The sequence below is a fragment of the Balaenoptera musculus genome, chromosome X (assembly GCF_009873245.2).
Source record: "Balaenoptera musculus isolate JJ_BM4_2016_0621 chromosome X, mBalMus1.pri.v3, whole genome shotgun sequence".
NCBI lineage: Eukaryota > Metazoa > Chordata > Mammalia > Artiodactyla > Balaenopteridae > Balaenoptera > Balaenoptera musculus.
In genome coordinates this window covers 35,465,072-35,484,551 of record NC_045806.1, presented here as the reverse complement: position 1 = coordinate 35,484,551, position 19,480 = coordinate 35,465,072, and the positions used below count along the sequence as shown (strand labels likewise).

Here is a 19,480-nt window from a genome sequence, read left to right as displayed (position 1 = left end):
CAAGCTCAAGAAGCTCACTAAAAGCAACTAAAATTGAGATGACCTCTTGTCATTTGGAGTTGACAAGCCATTGCCTTCTGACCCTCATGGCACTTATTTGGAACTTAACTCAGATTACCTTATGCAAGGAGCTCTAATTATCATATGACGAAGAGTACTAAATGATCTAAGCTCGATGCTTCAAGACCATGGTGGAAGAAGTCCTCATCCCACTCGAGGCGATGCAGCCCTCCAGAATCCGGGTGATGTGTCGTCCGTCCTGTTTGCCTCTGCTAGGTAGCCCAATGGCGGATGTTTTTGAGCTTTGTGTCGCCTTGGCACACCGCAGGCGCATAACAGGTGCGCGGTGCAGACAGCCAACGGTCAAATTTCACTAATGTCCAGATAGGCTACAGCCAACCTGCGGGCTTAGGATCCAGTTAAGTAAACTTTCTAGAATTGTATAACGCAAGGAACATAAGTAATTCAAGAACTGTGTCTTGAGCACCCTCTTACACCTCTACAATAAAAAAACCCACAAAACAGGAGCACAGGCTTCAGGAGAGGGAGCCCAATCGTTGGCTGGCGAGGTCTCAGTTTAAGGGAACAGAGTAGAGGCTTCCTGGGCGAGCACCAGACAAAGTACATAACGCGTCGGTCGTCATCTAAGACGGGGGTGGGGCCGACGTGCCCCGGAAACTAGAACTCCCTGCCGCCTGGCGGTTGGGGGAATCCGGGGCGCCTTCGGGCGGGGCCACGCCCACAGCGCCGCCGTCGCCTCGGGCGCGCCCAGGCTTCCGCGCCTGCGCACTACCGTCCGCCCCCGCCCCTCGCTCCGTGGCCCCGCGGGCTGGGTCCCGGCATGGTTCTCTCTGAGCTGGCCGCGCGCCTCAACTGCGCCGAGTACAAGAACTGGGTGAAGGCGGGTCACTGCCTGCTGCTGCTACGCGGCTGCTTGCAGGGCTTCGTCGGCCGCGAGGTGCTCGCCTTCCACCGCAGCCTGCTCGCCGCCGCCCCCGGCCTGGGCCCCCGCGCCGCCTGCCGCAGCGGCTCGCGGTGCAGCCCGCGCGCCCGCCAGGTGAGCACCCGGCCCGGGGTCTTGACCGTCGCCCCTCACCCCGTCCGCGGGCGCAGGGTCTCGTGCCCTCCCCGGAGCCCGGCCGACCGCCGTGCCTGGGGTTCAGATGCCCAGACGCCGCCCCTCCCTCCCGGGCCCCTCCTCACCGCCGCCCCCTGTAGTTTCAGCCTCAGTGTCAGGTGTGCGCAGAGTGGAAACGGGAGATTTTGAAACATCACACCAGCAGAAATGGAGACGTCCACTGGGGAAACTGCCGGCCGGTCCGCTGGCCGGTCGACGCCTGGGAGGTGGCCAAGGTAAGCACCTGCGGTCGGGAGGGTAGGAGGAGTTGGCCCACCAGGTAGGAGTTTCCTGGAGCCCGGGGCGTCTGTTGGGTCTGTGTGGGAGCTGGGGCCCCATAAACAGATGCAGAGAGAGATTGGGCTTTTGATCTAGGGTGTAGTGTCTAGGCGGCTCAGGGCTGTTATATCGGACCCCAACGCAGCTTAGTAAAGTAGAAGATTTCAACAAGAGACGCTGGGTCAAGATGTAGAGCGAGCATCATGGGCACAGGCACAGAGGGAGAAGCAGGCAAGGCGTTTTGAGGGTAGGCTCCCTGAGTAGCTCACTTTGTCTGTAGGGTGCCATGAGGATGGCAGAATAAGCCAAGGGACGTTGGGGCTAAGATAGAAAGGACCTTAAGTGCCTAGCTAAGGAGTAAAACTTTGGGGAGGTAGGGGTGGGGTAGGCAGCCAGATAAAAGGGGACTCTTCGGCCCGTTTTCAGATCTTGGCGATGTGACTTACTAGCTGGGCTGATTGAAGAATTTTTTTTGACTTTTTGATATGTGCCAGAAGCCCAGTAGGAGGGGGGTAGGGGGAGTCGAAGTAGCCTCCTAACACAAATTCGCCTCTGGAGTCAGTCTACATGCTAGTTACCAGCAGGCACAAGCTTGGTGCCTGGGAAGCAGGGATCAGAATCTCTGCTCAGCTGCTGTGGTGCACCATTGGGCCAGCCTCTGTTCCCTAACCTCAAAAATGAGGAAGTTGGACTATATCGGTGGCCCCCAGACTTTTGGCTATCGTGGTCCAGTAAACCCACCATACCCTCTCCCCCTCTTGTTTGTTGCTGCCATAGAATTGCCAACTTTTGCTTTTACTTAGAAAAGAAGAAAACTTAAAACTCTACCCTTTGCTATGACCGTCCCTCACCTGTTTGTTTTCTGTCGCTGCTTTCATACCCTCAGAATCCTCTTGAAGCCCATGCCACCTGTTTCTGCCACTCTTTCCCTTCTTCATTGCCGTCACCCGCAGACCTAGTCCAACCACATGTGTATATTCTCTCTCCAAGCTGGACTCCCCGCTCGAGCATCCTGTGATCCTCTCGACCTCAGCCTCCCTCTTGCATACTTACACCCGGACTGTGTCAGCACAGGGAGCTGCGGTGTCCAACATCCTGCTTGCCCTCGGCGTACTTATTCAACCCGCCCCCACCTCTGCCCCACCCCTCGTCCCTCTCCAACGTCCACAGCTCTGAGGCTTCCACTGCTTTCCCAATCCCCAGCAGCCTCTGCCCTCCCAGCTTCCTTTGCTTCCTCAGCCAGCCCAGATTCCACAGTCCATCATTCTGTTCAGTCCCTTGCAGTTGTCTCGGTCTTCTTCCTCCTTTCTCTGCACTTGCCAGGCTCAGCTCCAGCCCTGATGACACCACACCTGCTGCTCTGGGGAAGAATCTTTCGAGGGATCTTTCGCTTTCAGTTCTTGATCACGAGCCCAGCAGTCTGGCCCTGTCTCTCCGTAGCCTCCTGTTCCCGGAGACAACTGTTGCTGCCTCTCCTCCGCCGAGCTCCCACTCCTGTTCCCCCACCTGCAATCCCAGCTGCTAACCTTGCTCTCGCTTTCTTATCTTTTTACCAGACCTACCGACCTACCTCCATGTGCACCATCTTCTTCCTTCTGCTACAAAGGAGGAAGGGCGTCTCTCCTCTTACCGCCCTGTCCCTCCACTTGAGTGTTGGACCTTATCCCCTCCCACCTGCCCAAGGACTTTGAGTCTCCACTCTTCCGACCTCCCTGCTTACTCCCATCACCATACAAATAGCCTTAGTACTGCCTTGGTTTATTCAATTTTTTAAAAAAAGAGATTCAGTATAGAGTTAATATATGACTTAGCAGTGCCAGTCCTAGGTACATACCTGATGAAGTGGAAACGTGTCCACACAAAAACCTGTTCACGAATGTTCATAGCCGTACTCTTCACAATAGCCAAGAGGTGGAAACAACACACATGTCCATCAACTGATGAATGGATAACCAAAATGTGGTCTGTCCATACAATGGGATATTATTTAGCCATAAAAAGGAATGAAGTACTGATACATGCTACAGTATTGCATGAACCTTGAAAACATTATGCTAAGTGAAAGAAGCCAGTCATATATTGTATGATTCCATTTATATGAAATGTCTAGAATAGCCAAATCTATAGAGGCAGAAAGTAGATTAGTGGTTGCCAGGGCCTGAAGGAGAGAGGGGGCAATAGCTAATGGGTAGAGGGTTTCTTTTTGGGGTGATGAAAATGTCCTAAAATTGTGGTGATAGTTGTGCAGCTCTGTGAATATACTGAAAACCACTAAACTGTAAATGCTTAATTTTTTTATTGAGGTGTAATTGACTATAATGTTATATTAATTTCAGGTATACAACATAATGATTCGATATTTATATACTTTGTGAAATGATCACCACAATAAGTCTAGTTAATGTCCACTACCATGTGTGGTTGCAAATTTTTTTTTCTTGTGATGAGAACTTTCAAGATCTACTCTCTTAGCAACTTTCAAATACTGCAGTACAGTATTATTAACTATAGTCACCATGCTGTGGATTACATCCCCAGGACTTATTTATTTTATAACTGGAAGTCGGTGCCTTTTGACCCCCTTCACCTATTTTGCCCACTCCTCCACCCCCCACCTCTGGCAACCACCAGTCTGTTCTCTGCATCTGCGAGCTCGGGTTTTTGTTTTAGGTTCCACGAATAAGTGAGATCATATGGTATTTGTCTTTCTCTGTCTGACTTATTTCACTTAGCATAATGCCCTCAAGATCCATCCATGTCATCACAAAGAAAGGTGTACTTTATTTATTTTTTTAGCCATATTATTACATTTTATTTTATTCATTGAAAATAAGTAATTATCAATGAATCCTTTCTAGATTTTCTAGTTTCCCAAAGTTCCCTGTATTCACATTCTTTTTTTTTTCACACACAAACACTGTATTTTATTTTTACAAGAGATAAATAAACTGACACCAAGCATTGTAAATGGATGACCACAACAAAAGCAACAGTGATTGCAATTACCAAACATGAGACACACTCAGACTGTGTCATAATATTGACATTCAGTCCAGTAATCCTCCACTGTAACAGCTCCTTTACTTTGCAGTGATAATTGATTTGTATATTTTTTGCTTCTGAGTCCTTGTGGGATTTTTTTTTTTTAATTCAAACAGAAAGTCACAAAAATTATAATCCTCCTCATCAGTTCACTCAGTCCCATGTAATTAATTTTTTTTTCATCTTGATATTTTGTTAGCACTTTTATGAATTCATCAGTTTTCCATTAGAGTTCTGAAAATGCTTATTCATTCAGTTCAGTAGTATAGTCAGTTACCAGAAACCTGTACTTGTCAGAGTCTTTTCCATGAAGAACTGTGTACTTTAAATGGGTGAATTATATGGTATGTGAATTACATCTTAATAAAGCTTTAAAAAAAAATTGAGTGAATACTTGGAAAATAAAATTTGAAAAGAAAGAAAAACTTCCTTCATCCATTCCGTCCAGCTGTCTTCCCATTTCTCTAACTGCCTCCCATATACATACCCAGTAGAACTTCTCAAAAAGTGCTTTATGCCTAATTCTCTTTTCAGGGTTCATGCAGGTCCCGTTGACTCTTCAACCCACTCCCCTCTGGCTTCTGCCCCGCCACTCCACTGCATGTCTTGTCAGGGGCACGCGTGACCTTCAGTTCTCTGGCCTCGTCCTTCCTACCTCTCAGATATTCGGCACTGCCGCACTGCCGGCCACTCTTCTTGAAACAGCCCTGGCTTTGTGACAGCCTCCCCTCCTGGGTTTCCTCCTGTCTCCCCGGCTCCTCCTTAGCCTCCTTCTGAGTGTCGGTTGGCCTTCCTCGGGCCTTTTCTGTCCCTCCCCACCCCGCCTTCTCCCCTGGTGATACTGCCCAGGCCCGTGGAGTGAAATATTAAATACTACGTTTCTGCTGCCGGCTCCCAGATTCGTACCCCTAGCTCTGCACTCTTCTGCGCTCTGGAGGCCCATACCCAGCTGCTACTTGATGCCTCCACTTGATCACCTCCTGGGTACTTCGTCTTTACTTCTCAAGCAGGACTCTTCATCTCTCCCCGCCAGCCTGCGCCCATGTCCCACCACCAACTACCTACAATCATTCTTGCTTCATCTGTTTCCCCCCACCACCCCTCTTACTTGTACGAGCAAATTATTTTTGGAATCCTCCTCGCCATCTGTACATCACAGCTCTCGCCCCCTCTCCTGCCAGCTTCCCACCTGGCCACCTCTGTTGCTCTGCTCACCCCTGGTTGGTCCTTCACACAGCAGGATGTGCGGTCTTCATGTGGGAATCAGATCGCTTTCTTCCTTTGCCCAAAACCCTTGGATGGCTTCCCGATGTCCTTAGAATAAACTCCAAACTCCTTGTCAAGGCCAGTAAGGCCCAGCATGTTCTGGCCCCTGTTTATTTCTCCAACCTTGTCTCCTGCTACTCAGTGAAGAGACAGGAGGGGGTAGTGAGAGGCAATAACGTGTGTTTCTCACCCAGTGCTTGTCACATACGGAACCTGGCGGTAGGCGATACCATTTTAAGAAACAGCTTTCAGAGGCAAGGAGGCGGCAGAGCCTCTATGTCGGCTTCTGGTTCTGAGGAAAGGAAAGAAGTACTAGAATAAAACCTTGACGTGGGAGAGACAGGTTTATATTGGTGAGAAAATGCCAGACTGGACATACCTTGTAATGGGAAAGAAAAACTCTGCTTGGTTTTGAGGCAACTAAGGCCCCTCCCACTTTGGATGTTCCTCTCAGCCACAGTTGGAATAAGCAGTGTTTCTTTTCTTCTTCTTTTTTTCCTCTATTGCGTCAATTTAGTTTGCCCGTGATACATTAGTTAAGTTCTTTGTTAACATTTGTAACATCCATAATCTACTTCTTTCAGCGGGTTGGCCAGAGACAGTGATGGTCTTGGCTACTGTACCTTTTGATAGGGGCCATTCAGTGTGTGTAGAATTCTTCTCAATTACGTGAGGCCGAGGTGTGTGATTCTACCACCATCAGGAACAGAGCCCTGACTCTCCTTGGGGGGTGTCGGCCCATACCACGTGCCTTTTTCAGAATAGCACCATGAGCAGCCCTGTAGGAAGGTCTCTTTATTTAGAGTTCTTTTTTTGCAAGTCATTTTTCATATGTCATCTCTTCTAGTCCCTTGGCAGGAATGTACTCTTGAGCTTCGTAGCTTGGTAAAGTTGTTGCCTTCAGATGTAAATTTGGCAATACTTCAGGAAAGAAATATGCCCAAGCCTTGCTATGACACCATTTGGGGGGTACACACCATAAAGTGCTACAAAAGGCAAGCTCATGCTAGAATGAGGCCATTCTGTTGTATCTAGTATCTCAAACCCTGGGACCCCGTCTGTAACGCCTGTGTAGGTCCTGCTCACCTTGCACCATCAGCATAATAATTGCCAACATTTGTGACCTGTGTATTAGCATGTGGCAGGCACCGTGCAAGTGCTTTACCCGCATTAACTCATTTAATTCCCGAAACATCCTTCAAGGTAGATGAGGACAGTTAGCCCCCGTTTACTGATGAGGAATCCGAGGATAGGTAACTTGCCCAAGGTCACACAGTTGACAAGTGGCACAGCTGGGATTTGCACCCCAGCTCTGTCGCATTCCAAAGCCCAGACTCTTAACTTTCTACTACCATACTGAACTTTCTCGAGTAATTTTAAAGTGTCCACTTGGGAGTAACTATTCCTTTTAAATCTTCTTTAACAACTCAGCCACTGAAACTTCAGTAAGGAAAAGAAAAGGGTGCTTTCTACCCCTGCCTCCTGCTTATATGCCATTAAGAAAGGACAATTAGGTCAAGCGTATAAGTGTCTCTAATAGCAAGTGGACAGATAGAGCAACTCTTCAGTTATTGCCCTGGGCTGAGGCTTGGCTGCCGCACTGTTTCCCGACTTGTGTTTTGGACTCATGAGGCTCTAACTTGAAACCCCAGTAAGAGAGTTGCAGTCATCATTTGCGGAACAGGCACATAACATTTGTCCCACTAGCCCCATATAGATAGATGTCTCCTAGGGTCGGAGGAGACTCAGGTGCCCCTTGGGCCTCCCCTGCTGCAGGCCTTCATGCCCCGAGGACTGGCAGACAAAACACGACCCGAGGAATGTGACGCGGTTGCTCTTCTAAGTCTCATCAACTCCTGTGATCACTTCGAGGTTGATCGAAAGAAAGTCACAGAGGTAAGAACTGTCAGACTGAAAAGCAGACAGAGTCGGTGGGGTGGGTACTGTGAAGACCAGCCAGGAGCCACACCCCGTGCTGCTAAAGCAGCCGTGTGGGCAGAGCTCACGGCTCTCCCCAGACAGTGGTGTGCGAAGGAGTTAGACTTTGGTCCACAGTTGTCATCGCTGAGCAGGCAAGCAGGGCTCACATCACATGCACCTTCTGTGATGTCCCAGAACCCCTGTGTGAATGCAGGCGGGAGACTGACCCTTCCACCCTCCCCTGTTGAACTTTTCCAACAACCTGCTGTTGCACTGTTTGCCACTAAATCGACGAGCCTCAAATTTCTCTTCCCTGTTCTGCCATAAACAGAAGCAAAGTAATCTTCCATATTAAAAAAAAAACAAATGCAGAGTAATGCGTCATTCTGTCCATTGGATGCCAGCATTTGAATCCTGCCCTTCTCAAAGCTCATTGGCTAAACAGTTGCAAGACCAATTTACCTAGAACTGAAGAAAATAGAAACACTAATGGATAAACAGTGTCAGAACAGATCGCTACGCTTGTCAGACTTCCTCTGGGAGATTTAGACTATCTCCGTTTCACCAGAGAACAGCTCTGGCACATTTGTTACTCTAAGGATCCTTGAAAAGGGTATATAGCATACCTCGATTATTTATAATATGTAGAGAAAATGCATGTATATTTTGCTAGCATGCCAGCAGCTGAAAGGACTGAGAATCCTTTATCATCAGCAGACTCAAAAACTATCACAGTATAAAATCAACCCCTTTGGTAGCTTTTAACCAAGAGTGTACAAGACTTGGCATGAATTATATATTAAAAGATTTTTGCATTGTCTGCTTCGGCCTTTGGGTATTCTCAGAGCCAGTAGCCAATAGTCTTGCTCTTTGGCAGGTGGTTTTAAGTTAGGGCATTTGGGGGATTGTGCGAGAGATACCCACCCAGCCACAAGATTTCAAGGACTAATGACAGTTGTAGGCTTGTTTGTATTTCTTACCCCAATTAATTTATTCAAGTGGCCGGGGGTTGAACATCCCCCTCGAGCCTTGACAGCACCTGCAGGCCGCACACTTGTGGATTTTAGAATTAACAAGGCCTTTCAACAGTCTTTCTCTGGAACTACAAAATCTCAGTTTACCCCACTATTGGCCTTTGAAGGCTTTTCTCTTTTTTTGTCTTTCTGTAGGTGATTAAGTGTCGTAACGAGATCATGCACTCTTCAGAGATGAAAGTGTCTTCTGTGTGGCTTCGAGATTTTCAGATGAAGATCCAAAATTTTCTGAATGAATTTAAGAATATCCCAGAGATTGTGGCGGTATACTCCCAAATAGAAAAGGTATAAAATCACATTTAACAGTTCAGGCATAAAGAACTAAGGGGGAAAAAAAGGAACCACAGTCACTCATTTAGAATTTGAAGCTTATTAGATTTAAACAAAATTCTAGAATGTAAGCAGGGGAACAATATTGATATGAAGTCAGAATTGTGATTGGGCTGGGCAGCTTTTCTGTGGTCACGGGATGTTATTAGAATGGATCCAGTCAAATTCTTTGAGTAACCGAGTAGAGTATCTTTTTTTTTTTTTGGAATATCTTTTACATTCAATCAGTTCATATATTCGGTAACCCAACAGCTGTTGACATCTGACTGGGCTGTTTACATCCCTGAGGAAGATCAGCCAGATGGGTGTGACTATGAAACAGGAGTTTACCTGAGTGAGCAACAAGTAAACGAGATAGAGATGGAATTACTAAAGGAAAAACTTCAAGAGCTATATCTTCAAGCAAAAGGACAAGAGGTGTTGCCTGAAGAGGTAAAAAAAAAAAAAAAGCATTATATCCTCTGTGTGAGTAAACAAAACAAAGAAAGGCACCAGGGAGGAAGAGTAGCACATTTTAACTTATTAACGGTTATGTTTCTGCTTTAAAAGTCAAATAATTTCCAGAAATGGATATTCTTTTGGCACAGATTACTGTTACCCTTCAACAAATGTTTTCACTCCATCAGCAAACATTTGGGTGCCTAATATGTGCCACAGAGTGGAAGACCACAGGAAGGGCGACCACAGAATCCTGAACCGCAGGCTCCTGCGAGTGTCTGCAGCTCAGAGGGGGGATTGCAGAAAAAGGCTTTGCTGAGAAGGCGCTGTTGAGCTGGGACTAAGAATGAAATCAGAGTTCGGCAAATTGGCAAGAGCAGAAGAGCATTCTTGGCAGAAGGCATTTGAAAGATTAGCCTGGGCCAGACAGTGACGAGGCGAGCGTAGGAGGGAGGTATGGTCGGATGTGAGGGTGGTCAGGTAGGTCGAAGCCGTATTTTGAAAGGTCTTCTATGCCTCACTATGGGGTTTGGACCTTATTCCCAAAAAGCAGTTGGGAGCCAACAGAGGTTTTAAATCAAGAGAGAGTAAGTGAATAGATCAGATAGGGCTTTTAGAAAGTGACGTCTTAATGGCACTTGGAGGTTGGAGACGAGCCAGGAGGCTCTTGCAGTTGTGTGAGGGTGAGAGAAAGAGGACAGAAGCTAGAGGTGTGGGGGAGGAGCCGGGTGCTGGAGGCACTACTGGGGCCGAGCTGACGGCTCGCAGTGGCTGGTTAGATTACTTGGGGCGTGGCTCGGGGCTGGCAGGAGGCGGCGAAGGAGGGGTTAAAGGATTCTAGCTCAGGACACTGCAAGCTAATGATCGTCTCAAGTACAGGAGATATGAGTCCCCTTTGTTACATGCAAGATATTAAAAAAAACTAACAGTAGTAGAATTATATTTTGGTAAGGTTCAGAAATAGCCCAGCACTTGCTGGATTAGAATTCCAGATTCCCAGGATGTCTTGGACAGATCATTTTACCTCTCCATTCTACCTTGTCCGAGGAAAGTAGTTTTACTGGCTACCTCGTGAAACACAGCGTGTTTTAATACAAAGTGTGTATTTCATTTGTTAGGCCATGCTCCGTACTGGTCCATATGCCTATGTTAACTTCTGACCTTGACCCAGGTGCTTCACTCAGCTTGATGAGCTCCTTTAGCACAGGGACTGGGTACCAGTGGTTTGGGGGGTGCACCCACCCTGGCACACCATAGGTATTTAAAGTGACGAATAAGGCTGTTAAAGCTGTTTTCTAAATCCATCTGTTTCATCTGGCTTTATTTTTTTTTTTAATTTTCAAAAAATATTTATTTGTTTGGCTGCATTGGGTCTTAGTTGCGGCGTGCGGGCTCTTTTAGTTGCGGCATGTGGGATCTAGTTCCCTGACCAGGGAGCGAACCCAGGCCCCCTGCATTGTGAGTGCGGAGTCTTAGCCACTGGACCACCAGGGAAGTCCCTCATCTGGCTTTACTTTAAAATGCCATTAGAACCATCCCCAGTTTTCTTTCCGCTGCTCTTTTTAAAAGCAGAGTCAGAGGACAGAAGAAAACCGGGGGATCAGGCTCATGGTCCCTGAGTCATCAGAAATTCTCTCCTCTTTCTTGAGGGAGCTGCAGTTCTTTTCCTGTTTGTGTAACGAAGAGCAAAATGCATCAGTAGCAACACGCTGAAACCAGGAGTCTCTGCAAGGTGGGAGCGGGAAGGGACCCTGGTAATACCCTGCTTTATAGCGACCCTAAGGGGCAGGCGCTGATGGGCTCAAGGCCTCACGGCTGGGGTATGAGGGCTGGCCCGGGGGTCTTCCCGCTCTGGCCCTGGGCCTGCCTTCCCACGTGCCGTGCAGCAGCTCTCATGTCACTGAGCAGCTAGCAATTGTAAATTTCGACCCTTCATTATCTCTGTTTTACAGAGAGGAAATTGGGGTTAATTGGCTTGTCCTCTGAGTCCCAAAGTCTCTAGATAAAGGTGATAAATTCTCGTTTTTCATGCTTTCTGTTCAGTGGACTGTGGCATTTCTCTTGATATTTCAGTTGATCAAAATGTAAGTTCGGATTGATTGGCACGTTATCTTTGAGAAGCTGAAGGATGGCTTTCCACGATGTGTGGAACAGACCTCTTTTGAAAGTTCAGCACCAAACACGATTATTCATGTTCTTTTGGGTTAGTCTCCAAAGTCAGAGGATTTGATAAACCAAATTTCAGTGACTCTAAAGCACTATGAATTGCAAGACACACCATTAATTCAGTCACTTGTAAGAAAAAAAAAAATGCTGCCAATTTACTGTAAGACACTATCAATGGTAAGGTGCATTCTCATTCGAGATGTTAAAATATGAAAAAAATGTGCAATTAGGAATCAAGAAATGCAGTGGTTGTATTATGACCACGGCACTTATTCTGTGAATGTTTAGCAAGACCTGTTTCTGGTGTTCATTAAAACAGCAGGGCTCGGGTTGGAAAGCCAAGTTGAGAAGAAATGGTTAATGGTGGTGATTTAGTACGACAGTCCCCCCAAAGGCATCAAGGAGCACGGGAGTGAGTGCCAGGGACCACGAAGCAGAGAGAGCTCATCATCTCCATTCTTTTCTGTCCAATTGGCGAGCCTTAATGATAAATAACATTATAAAAGGGGGCTCCCATTAAAATACACTGTGCGTGCATAACTGTGATTGTAAAATGCGGTCCGCCTCGGAGCCAAATGGGAGCAGCAGCTGCCACCCAAGAGCCCTTCACATACGCCTGCCGGCCCTTGGTGCTCTGTTAGGATCTGGGGGGTTCAAAATTCAGCCGAAGAACATTGAGCGCAGTAAGTGGCTAAAAAACATGCAGAGAACTTGCACATTCTTTAAAATCATTACTGATTTCTTAAACCCTGGTTGGGGGGGGTGGCGCTTTCAGGGGGAAACTCAGGGAGAAAGTGACAGAATGCAGTCGAGGCAGGGAAAGGAGGGAAGTGACACTCCATTGGTTATAGTGCAGATTTATTTCATGAGTGAGTGCCTACTGCTTGCCAGGCGCAGTTCTAGAAGCTCGGCGTGCATCAGTGAACAAAACAGACGGTAACCGGTCAGCATAATAAGTAATGACGCGGCGAGGTAGAAGGAGGACTGTGTGCAGCAGGGTGTGGGGCTCAGGAGTGGCCGAATGGGGGTGGGGGCTGGGCCGCGTGGGGTGGCCAGGCAGGCCCCACTGGGAGGCTGAGCCTTAGCGATACCGTGGAGGAGGTGCGGAGCAGCCGTGTGCGCTTCTGGAGGAGGAGCACTCGGGCGGAGGGCAGGGCAAGCTAAGCAGGGTGGCTGGAGTGCGGTGAGGAGCTGAGAGAACGGAAGCCTTGTGGGCCGTTGGGAGGATCCAGGCTCTTCCTCCTGAGACGGCAGCCACACTGAGTTCTGAGCAGCAGAACGATGAAGGGAGCACGCTGGCCGCCGTGTGGAGGATGCAGGGCCGGGGGCCAACGATGGAAGCAGGAAGACATTAGGAGGCTGCCGCAGGTACCAGGTCAGAGAGGTGGTGGTTCAGACCAGGGTGGAAGGGTGAAGAGTAGAGGTGGTGAGAAGGGGGGCACGTGTGGTGTGTGAGAGAAGGAAAGGCGTCAAAGACACGTCCAAGGGTTTTGGCTTAAGTGCCTGGGAGTATGGAGGCGCTAAGCATCTTTTGCCTAGAACAGTGCCTGCCTGGCACATAGTAGACTCTCGGTACACTTTTGTTAAATGATTGTTGGAAGGGAGGAATGTACCAGACACAGTGCTAGGTGCTTTTAGTAGATTATTTCTAATCCTCACAGGAATGCTTGGTGGCGTTGGTGTCATCATCCTATATTTGCATATATGGAAGTAAGCTCAGAGAGATCAAGTGTCTTGCCCAAAGTCACACAGCTAGTTAAGTGGCAAAGCTGGGCTTCAATATCCAAGTCTGTCTGACTACTTTTCTAGCACTTTGTTTTTCCATCTTTACTTCCTTTTCCCATTTAACATATAAATGTGCACAAGCCTTCCCCATTCTTAATAAATTTTTTTAAAAACTCCTTTTGACTCTTTCTCCTCCCCACAAGCTAAAATAATCACCCCTCTTGAGCACGTTTCAAGAGCAGAGAGGGTCGGGAGGTGACAGCACAAAGGATCATAGCTCCCAAGTCATCAAATGAGAAGGTCTATGGGAAGGGAGGACCCCACTCCATCTTGCAGGGTATGTGTGGTGCACAGACCAGGCCGGCATGGTCTCGGGCATCTGATGGGAACCAAGGAATGGGAAGAACCCTGGGGTGCATCTAGAGCGCCTGGCACAGGCAGTGAGTGCTAACGGTGCAGTACCCGCAATTACTAATGTACACTGTGAATTATGTCATTGATGTAATCTTCATTTCACGTTTTTATGGTTTCCAGATTTATTATTTAAAGCCCAGGTATCTTTCAGGAGCTGTAGGCTTGTTTCTAGCCATGTAATAAACAGCTCCAGCTGAAGGGCACATCCCCATCTACCTAGTAACCTATCTGAAGACCTCTGGTCATCCTCAGCTCCACCCTGGCCCTCCCTGTTCCCTGTTCATCCTGGCCACAAGCCCTAGCCAGTCTTCCCCTCCCTCCCATCCCTGGCAGCCATCGTTCTGCAACCGACCGTCTCATTCGCTGGCATCACAATAACCTGGTGCCTGCTTAGGTTCTGCCCTAGCCCTACTGCACCAGAGTCAATTGTGTACATCTCTAAAGTTTAAGAACCACCACTCTGCTAAGAGTAGGGTACTCCACCACTTTCCTTCGTTAGATGTCGATCATCTTGACTTAGCTTGGAATTGGGGGTCCCTCATTTTAAACAATTCACCACACCCCAAAATATTAATAACTCTCTTCTTTGTAATAAGCACAGTGACCAGTGAGGGTATCCTTGGATAAGCCGAGTGAAAACACTTCCGTGGTACTATTCTAAGAATACATGCTTTTATTAGTTTAAATGTCAGGAAGTATGTTACTGGTGGGAGTTTAAATTGGTATAGCCTCTAGAGATGACAGTTTTGGCAAAATCTATTAACATTAAAACAGAAAACTCTATCAATTAAAACTGCATTCCACTTCTAAAAACAGATCCTACAAATAGCCTGTCACTTTATGCAAAATGACACATGTCCCAGGTTAGTTACTGCAGCAGTATTTCTCTTAGCAGAAGGTTTGAAATAATATGTTAATATATGAGACATCCATAACTGAAAAATTATTCAGCCATTAAAAAAAATAACGAGGCCACGCTTTATAATCTGATATAGAAAAAAATCAGTTGAAGAACAGTGTCTAATATGCTGCCATTTGTGTTTTTAAAAATGTGTATGTGCCAATTATGTCTCAAAGCTGAAATTTTAAAAAGGTGTGCACATATATACATATATGCTCACGTGTAAATGCATGGAATATCTCTGGAAGAGACAAGAAACTTCATTGTGGTCACCTTTAAGAGGAGCTGGGTGACTGGGGACAGGATGTGGAAGAGGACCAACTTCTTACGTTGTACCCTGTGTTCATCTTGAATTTTGTACCAGTATATTTATTACTAGTAAATATGTATGTATATTTTATAAATATTGAATAGTAATAAATGTACATATGTATACATATTTACTAGTAATAAAGGTGTACAAAATTCAAAATGAAAGAGCATTATATGTAAGTGTATACATTTGTGTATATGTGTGTGTATATACATATGTGTATGTGTAAATGTATTTAATCATAATAAATGGGTACAAAATTCAAAATGAAAGGGCTTTATTTTATTTTTATATATACATATATGTGTATGTGTATGTATACGTATGTGCATATATATGTGTATACACACACACACACACACACACATAGGTATAGACATATAGCCCTTTTGTACAAATGCAGGAAGTTTTACAGCAAAAAAAAAATCATCTTTTAAAATTTTTTTCCAGTTTTATTGAGATATAATTGACATACAGCACTGTATAAGTTCAAGGTATACAGCATAATGATTTGACTTACATATATCGTGAAATGATGACCACAATAAGTTTAGTTAACGTCTGTCATCTCGTATAGATACCAAAAAAAGGAAAAAAATGTTTTTTACCTTGTGATAAGAATGCTTAAGATTTACTCACTTAACAACTTTCAAATATACCATACAGCAGTGTTAACTATTGTCATTGTGTTGTACATTACATCCCTAGTACTTATTTATATTGTAAACTGGAAGTTTGTACCTTTTGACCACCTTCATCCAATTCCCTATTCCCACCTCTGGTAACTGCAAATTTGATCTCTTTTTATATGAGTTTATTTTTTTGTTTTTGTTTTAGATTCCACATATAAGTGAGATCATACAATATCTGTCTCTCTCCGTTTGACTTAACTTAGCATAACACCCTCTGGGTCCATCCATGTTGTCTCGAATGGTAGGATTTTCGTCTTTTTTATGGCCAAGTAATATTCCATTGTATATATATATACCACATCTTCTTTACCCATTCATCTGTTGATGGACCCTCACGTTGTTTCCTTGTCTTAGCTATTGTGAATAATGCTGCTAATTAACATGAAGATGCAGATATCTCTTCAGCATGGTGTTTTTGTTTTCTTCAGATATATTCCCAGGAGTAGAATTTCTAGATCACCTGGTAGTTCCTTTTTTAAGTTTTTGAGGATCCTCTATACTGTTTTCCAGAGTGGCTACACCAATTTACATTCCCACCAACAGTGTACGAGGGTTCCCTTTTCTCCACATCCTCGCCAACATTTGTTACCTCTTTCTGATGATGACTGTTTTTTTTTTGGCCGTGCCGCATGGCTTGTGGGATCTTAGTTCCCCAACCAGGGATTGAACCCGGGCCTTTGGCAGTGAGAGTGTGGAGTCCTAACCACTGGACCGCCAGGGGATTCTCGATGATGAGGTGTGAGGTGATACCTCATTGTGGTTTTAATTTTCATTTCTCTGACGATTAATGATGTTGAGCACCTTTTCCTGTACCTGTTGGCCATTTGTATGTCTTCTTTGGGAAAATGTCTATTCAGATCCTTTGCCCATTTTTTAATTGGGTTGTCTGTTTTTTTTGCTATTGAATTGTGTGAGTTCTTTTTATATATATATGTGTGTGTGTATACATATATATATGTATAATTCTTTTTTTTTTTTTGGCTGCGTTGGGTCTTTGTTGCTGCGCACAGGCTTTCTCTAGTTGTGGCGAGCGGGGGCTACTCTTCCTTGTGGTGCGCGGGCTTCTCACTGCAGTGGCTTCTCTTGTTGAGGAGCATGGGCCCTAGAGCGCGCGGGCTTTAGCAGTTGTGGCTCGAGGGCTCTAGAGCGCAGGCTCAGTAGTTGTGGAGCACGGGCCCAGTTGCCCCGCGGCATGTGGAATCTTCCCGGACCAGGGATCAAACCCGTGTCCCTTGCACTGGCAGGCGGATTCTTAACCACTGCGCCACCAGGGAAGTCCCTCTTTATATATTTTGGATATTAACCCCTAAAAGCAAAAAATTTTAAGGAGACAAGCAAACACTCCCTTGTGTGGCCCCAGAACCAGCTATTGGTAGACACATGAACAGGAGCCAGTCTTGGAGCTAGTAAGTTTTTCATCTGAATTTCAAGTCTGCTATAAAATTATCTAAGCTGTGCATTGTATGGTTTCTTCTTACAGATCTTAAATCAACTGGAAGTGGTGAAAGAATTTCTGAGAAACAACGAGGATCTTAGAAATGGTCTTACAGAAGATATGCAGAAGCTAGACAGCCTCCATCAACAGCCTCAAAAACTGGATTCGAAGGAACCTAGGGCACAGACACCTGAAGGGAAGGCCTGAAGTGAGTTTAAGCATATGATAGTAAATAAGGACAGAATAGCCTCATCTCTTTAATGTCTGTTCTCTTAGGTAAGGCCATAACACACATAGTCTCATCTGAAGTTCCCCTATGTCCTTATTATTTGAAAGAAAGGACACGGAGCTTTGTGCTCTTTCTAATTGATGGTTCTCACATCTGTGAATTAGTTCAAGATAAACTCCCTGTCAGCTTTGTTTAGTCAAGTATACCTGAAGTCATTGGTCTAGTCTTAAATGAATCAACTTTATGACATAATCAAGAAGCATTTCAGCCCTAAAGTGATGCCAGTGATGCCTCACTCTTAGCCGTGGCATGAATAATAGCAATTTGTTAATTTTCATAAGAAAAACTTGTTGGAACTTCCCTGGTGGTCCAGCGGTTAAGACTCCGCGCTCCCAGTGCAGGGGGCCCGGGTTCGATCCCTGGTCAGGGAACTAGGTCCCACATGCCACAACTAAGACCCAGTGCAGCCAAATAAATAAATTAACTAATTAATTTTTAAAAATACTTGTTAAAATAAGTAACTATGTTCAGTATTTTACTTTTTTTCCTCAAATGAAGACAATGAATTCTTTTCTTTTATTTTAGGTTGACCTTCAACAAAAATCAGGCATGTTCTGTGAAAGTCAGCTGGGCTTCCATCTCAGCCATCCTTTTCTGTGCAAAAGGGAAAACTTACCCAAGTACTCCACTCAAACAAAAAGGAATTTGTGTCATCTTTTCCTGGACTTTCCTTTAACTCTTTGGGAGTTTTTTTTTTTTTTACATTCCTAAACTTGGTGTTATGTGATCTGTACCAGCCAAAAAATATTAGATACTCTTGTGCCAAACTTGCTGTCATCCGGGCTTTTTTGTTTGTTTTTTGGGTTTTGTTTTTGGTTTTGTTTTGCTGTTTAAAAGGTGAGATTCTTTTCTGGTCCTAAAACTCTAACTGCTTAAACACTAAAGGCTGTGTTCGGCCAGGCCTGTGTGAAGGGCCACGCAGAGTTCTCTGCCCACTGGCACGCAAGTCCTGTGCCCACACCCTTGCCTGAAAGTCTCATTCATGAGGATGCCCAAGGGTGGGCTGTGATGTACATGTTGAGATATAAATCCTTTTTGCCAGCAGGCAAGGAAAAAATGTGCCCGAAAGGCCATTTTCTAGCCATTTCCAGTTAGTACAGAACTGTTACTACCTGTTTCTGGTAGCTTGAGGCAGTAGGACAAAGAGGTGGGCTGGAGAACACAGTAACTTGACTGACCAAAGCAGGGGGAGGGCCCAGGCCAGCATCACAAGCAGGGATGTCTGGGAAAGTTTTGAGGTTGCTGGCTTGTTTATGGCACTCTTAAGAAAAGTCAGCCTTGGTGGCAGTCACAGCTCTTCCGGTTCAGTTATAACCTGAGTGCCCAGCACAAGGCCTGGCCCTTGCGTGCTCAATGAATATTCATTAACTGAAGGGTCAACTGATAGCTTAGAGGTATTCATAGACGCAAATGTTAGTTACACTGTTAACTAAGCCTTGTCCTTTGTTATGAGATTGAGGAATGAAATTTTAATATTCTTATGGAAGTTCAAAGATATCATTTTCTTTCAGCAAATTCACAAATTCATTCATACTTCCTTATTCCTTTTACCCAAAAAGTCATACACTTTTGACTTTGTCCTGTTTGTTTCCTAAACTGCAAAACCCCTGTCCCATTGTATGCAGTGGTCTGTGGGATCAGCTTTACCCTCACCTTCCCCTACCTCTGCTCATTTCCAAAGCCAGCAGTACTGAACTGGGCCTTGTCGCCCCTGGACCTTGAGGGACAGAATTGCCACATTCCCCACTGCCTGGAGGAAGTGCTTCCGTTTCGAGCCCAGGTGAAGCCCTGCTCCTTTGCTTACTCAGCTGCCCAGCAAGGATGTGATTTTTAGAGAATGGGGGTGGGGGGATGTATTTTTACCCTGAAATGCATTTAATGTAGTTCTGTAAAACCTGGATGAATGCAAATATGCCTGTGACTTCCTGCTTTCATCTTTCCTGCTACTATTTGATCTTTAATCTTACATTTTCTTTCTCCCTTCATTTCATGGAGTTCCTTTAGAAGACTTCAATAGTAAAGTAACAATTTTCTTTCATCTTGCAACTTCCCGCAAACTAAGAAACTTCATGAAATATTTCCTAGTTTCTACATGTAAGATAACAAAACTTGGGATCAA

General features: G+C 45.5%; 1 protein-coding gene across 1 annotated transcript; it reads left to right on the top strand.

Annotated features, from left to right (window-relative positions):
• Nucleotides 1-806: 806 nt before the first annotated feature.
• Nucleotides 807-18,128, top strand: CXHXorf38 (chromosome X CXorf38 homolog). The gene is made up of 7 exons (XM_036839059.1): nucleotides 807-1,057; nucleotides 1,219-1,353; nucleotides 7,481-7,600; nucleotides 8,794-8,943; nucleotides 9,241-9,420; nucleotides 17,118-17,280; nucleotides 17,887-18,128. Exons 1-6 carry the CDS (start codon nucleotides 842-844, stop codon nucleotides 17,277-17,279), a joined length of 963 nt encoding a protein of 320 aa, XP_036694954.1. The 5' UTR covers nucleotides 807-841; the 3' UTR covers nucleotide 17,280; nucleotides 17,887-18,128.
• Nucleotides 18,129-19,480: the final 1,352 nt, after the last annotated feature.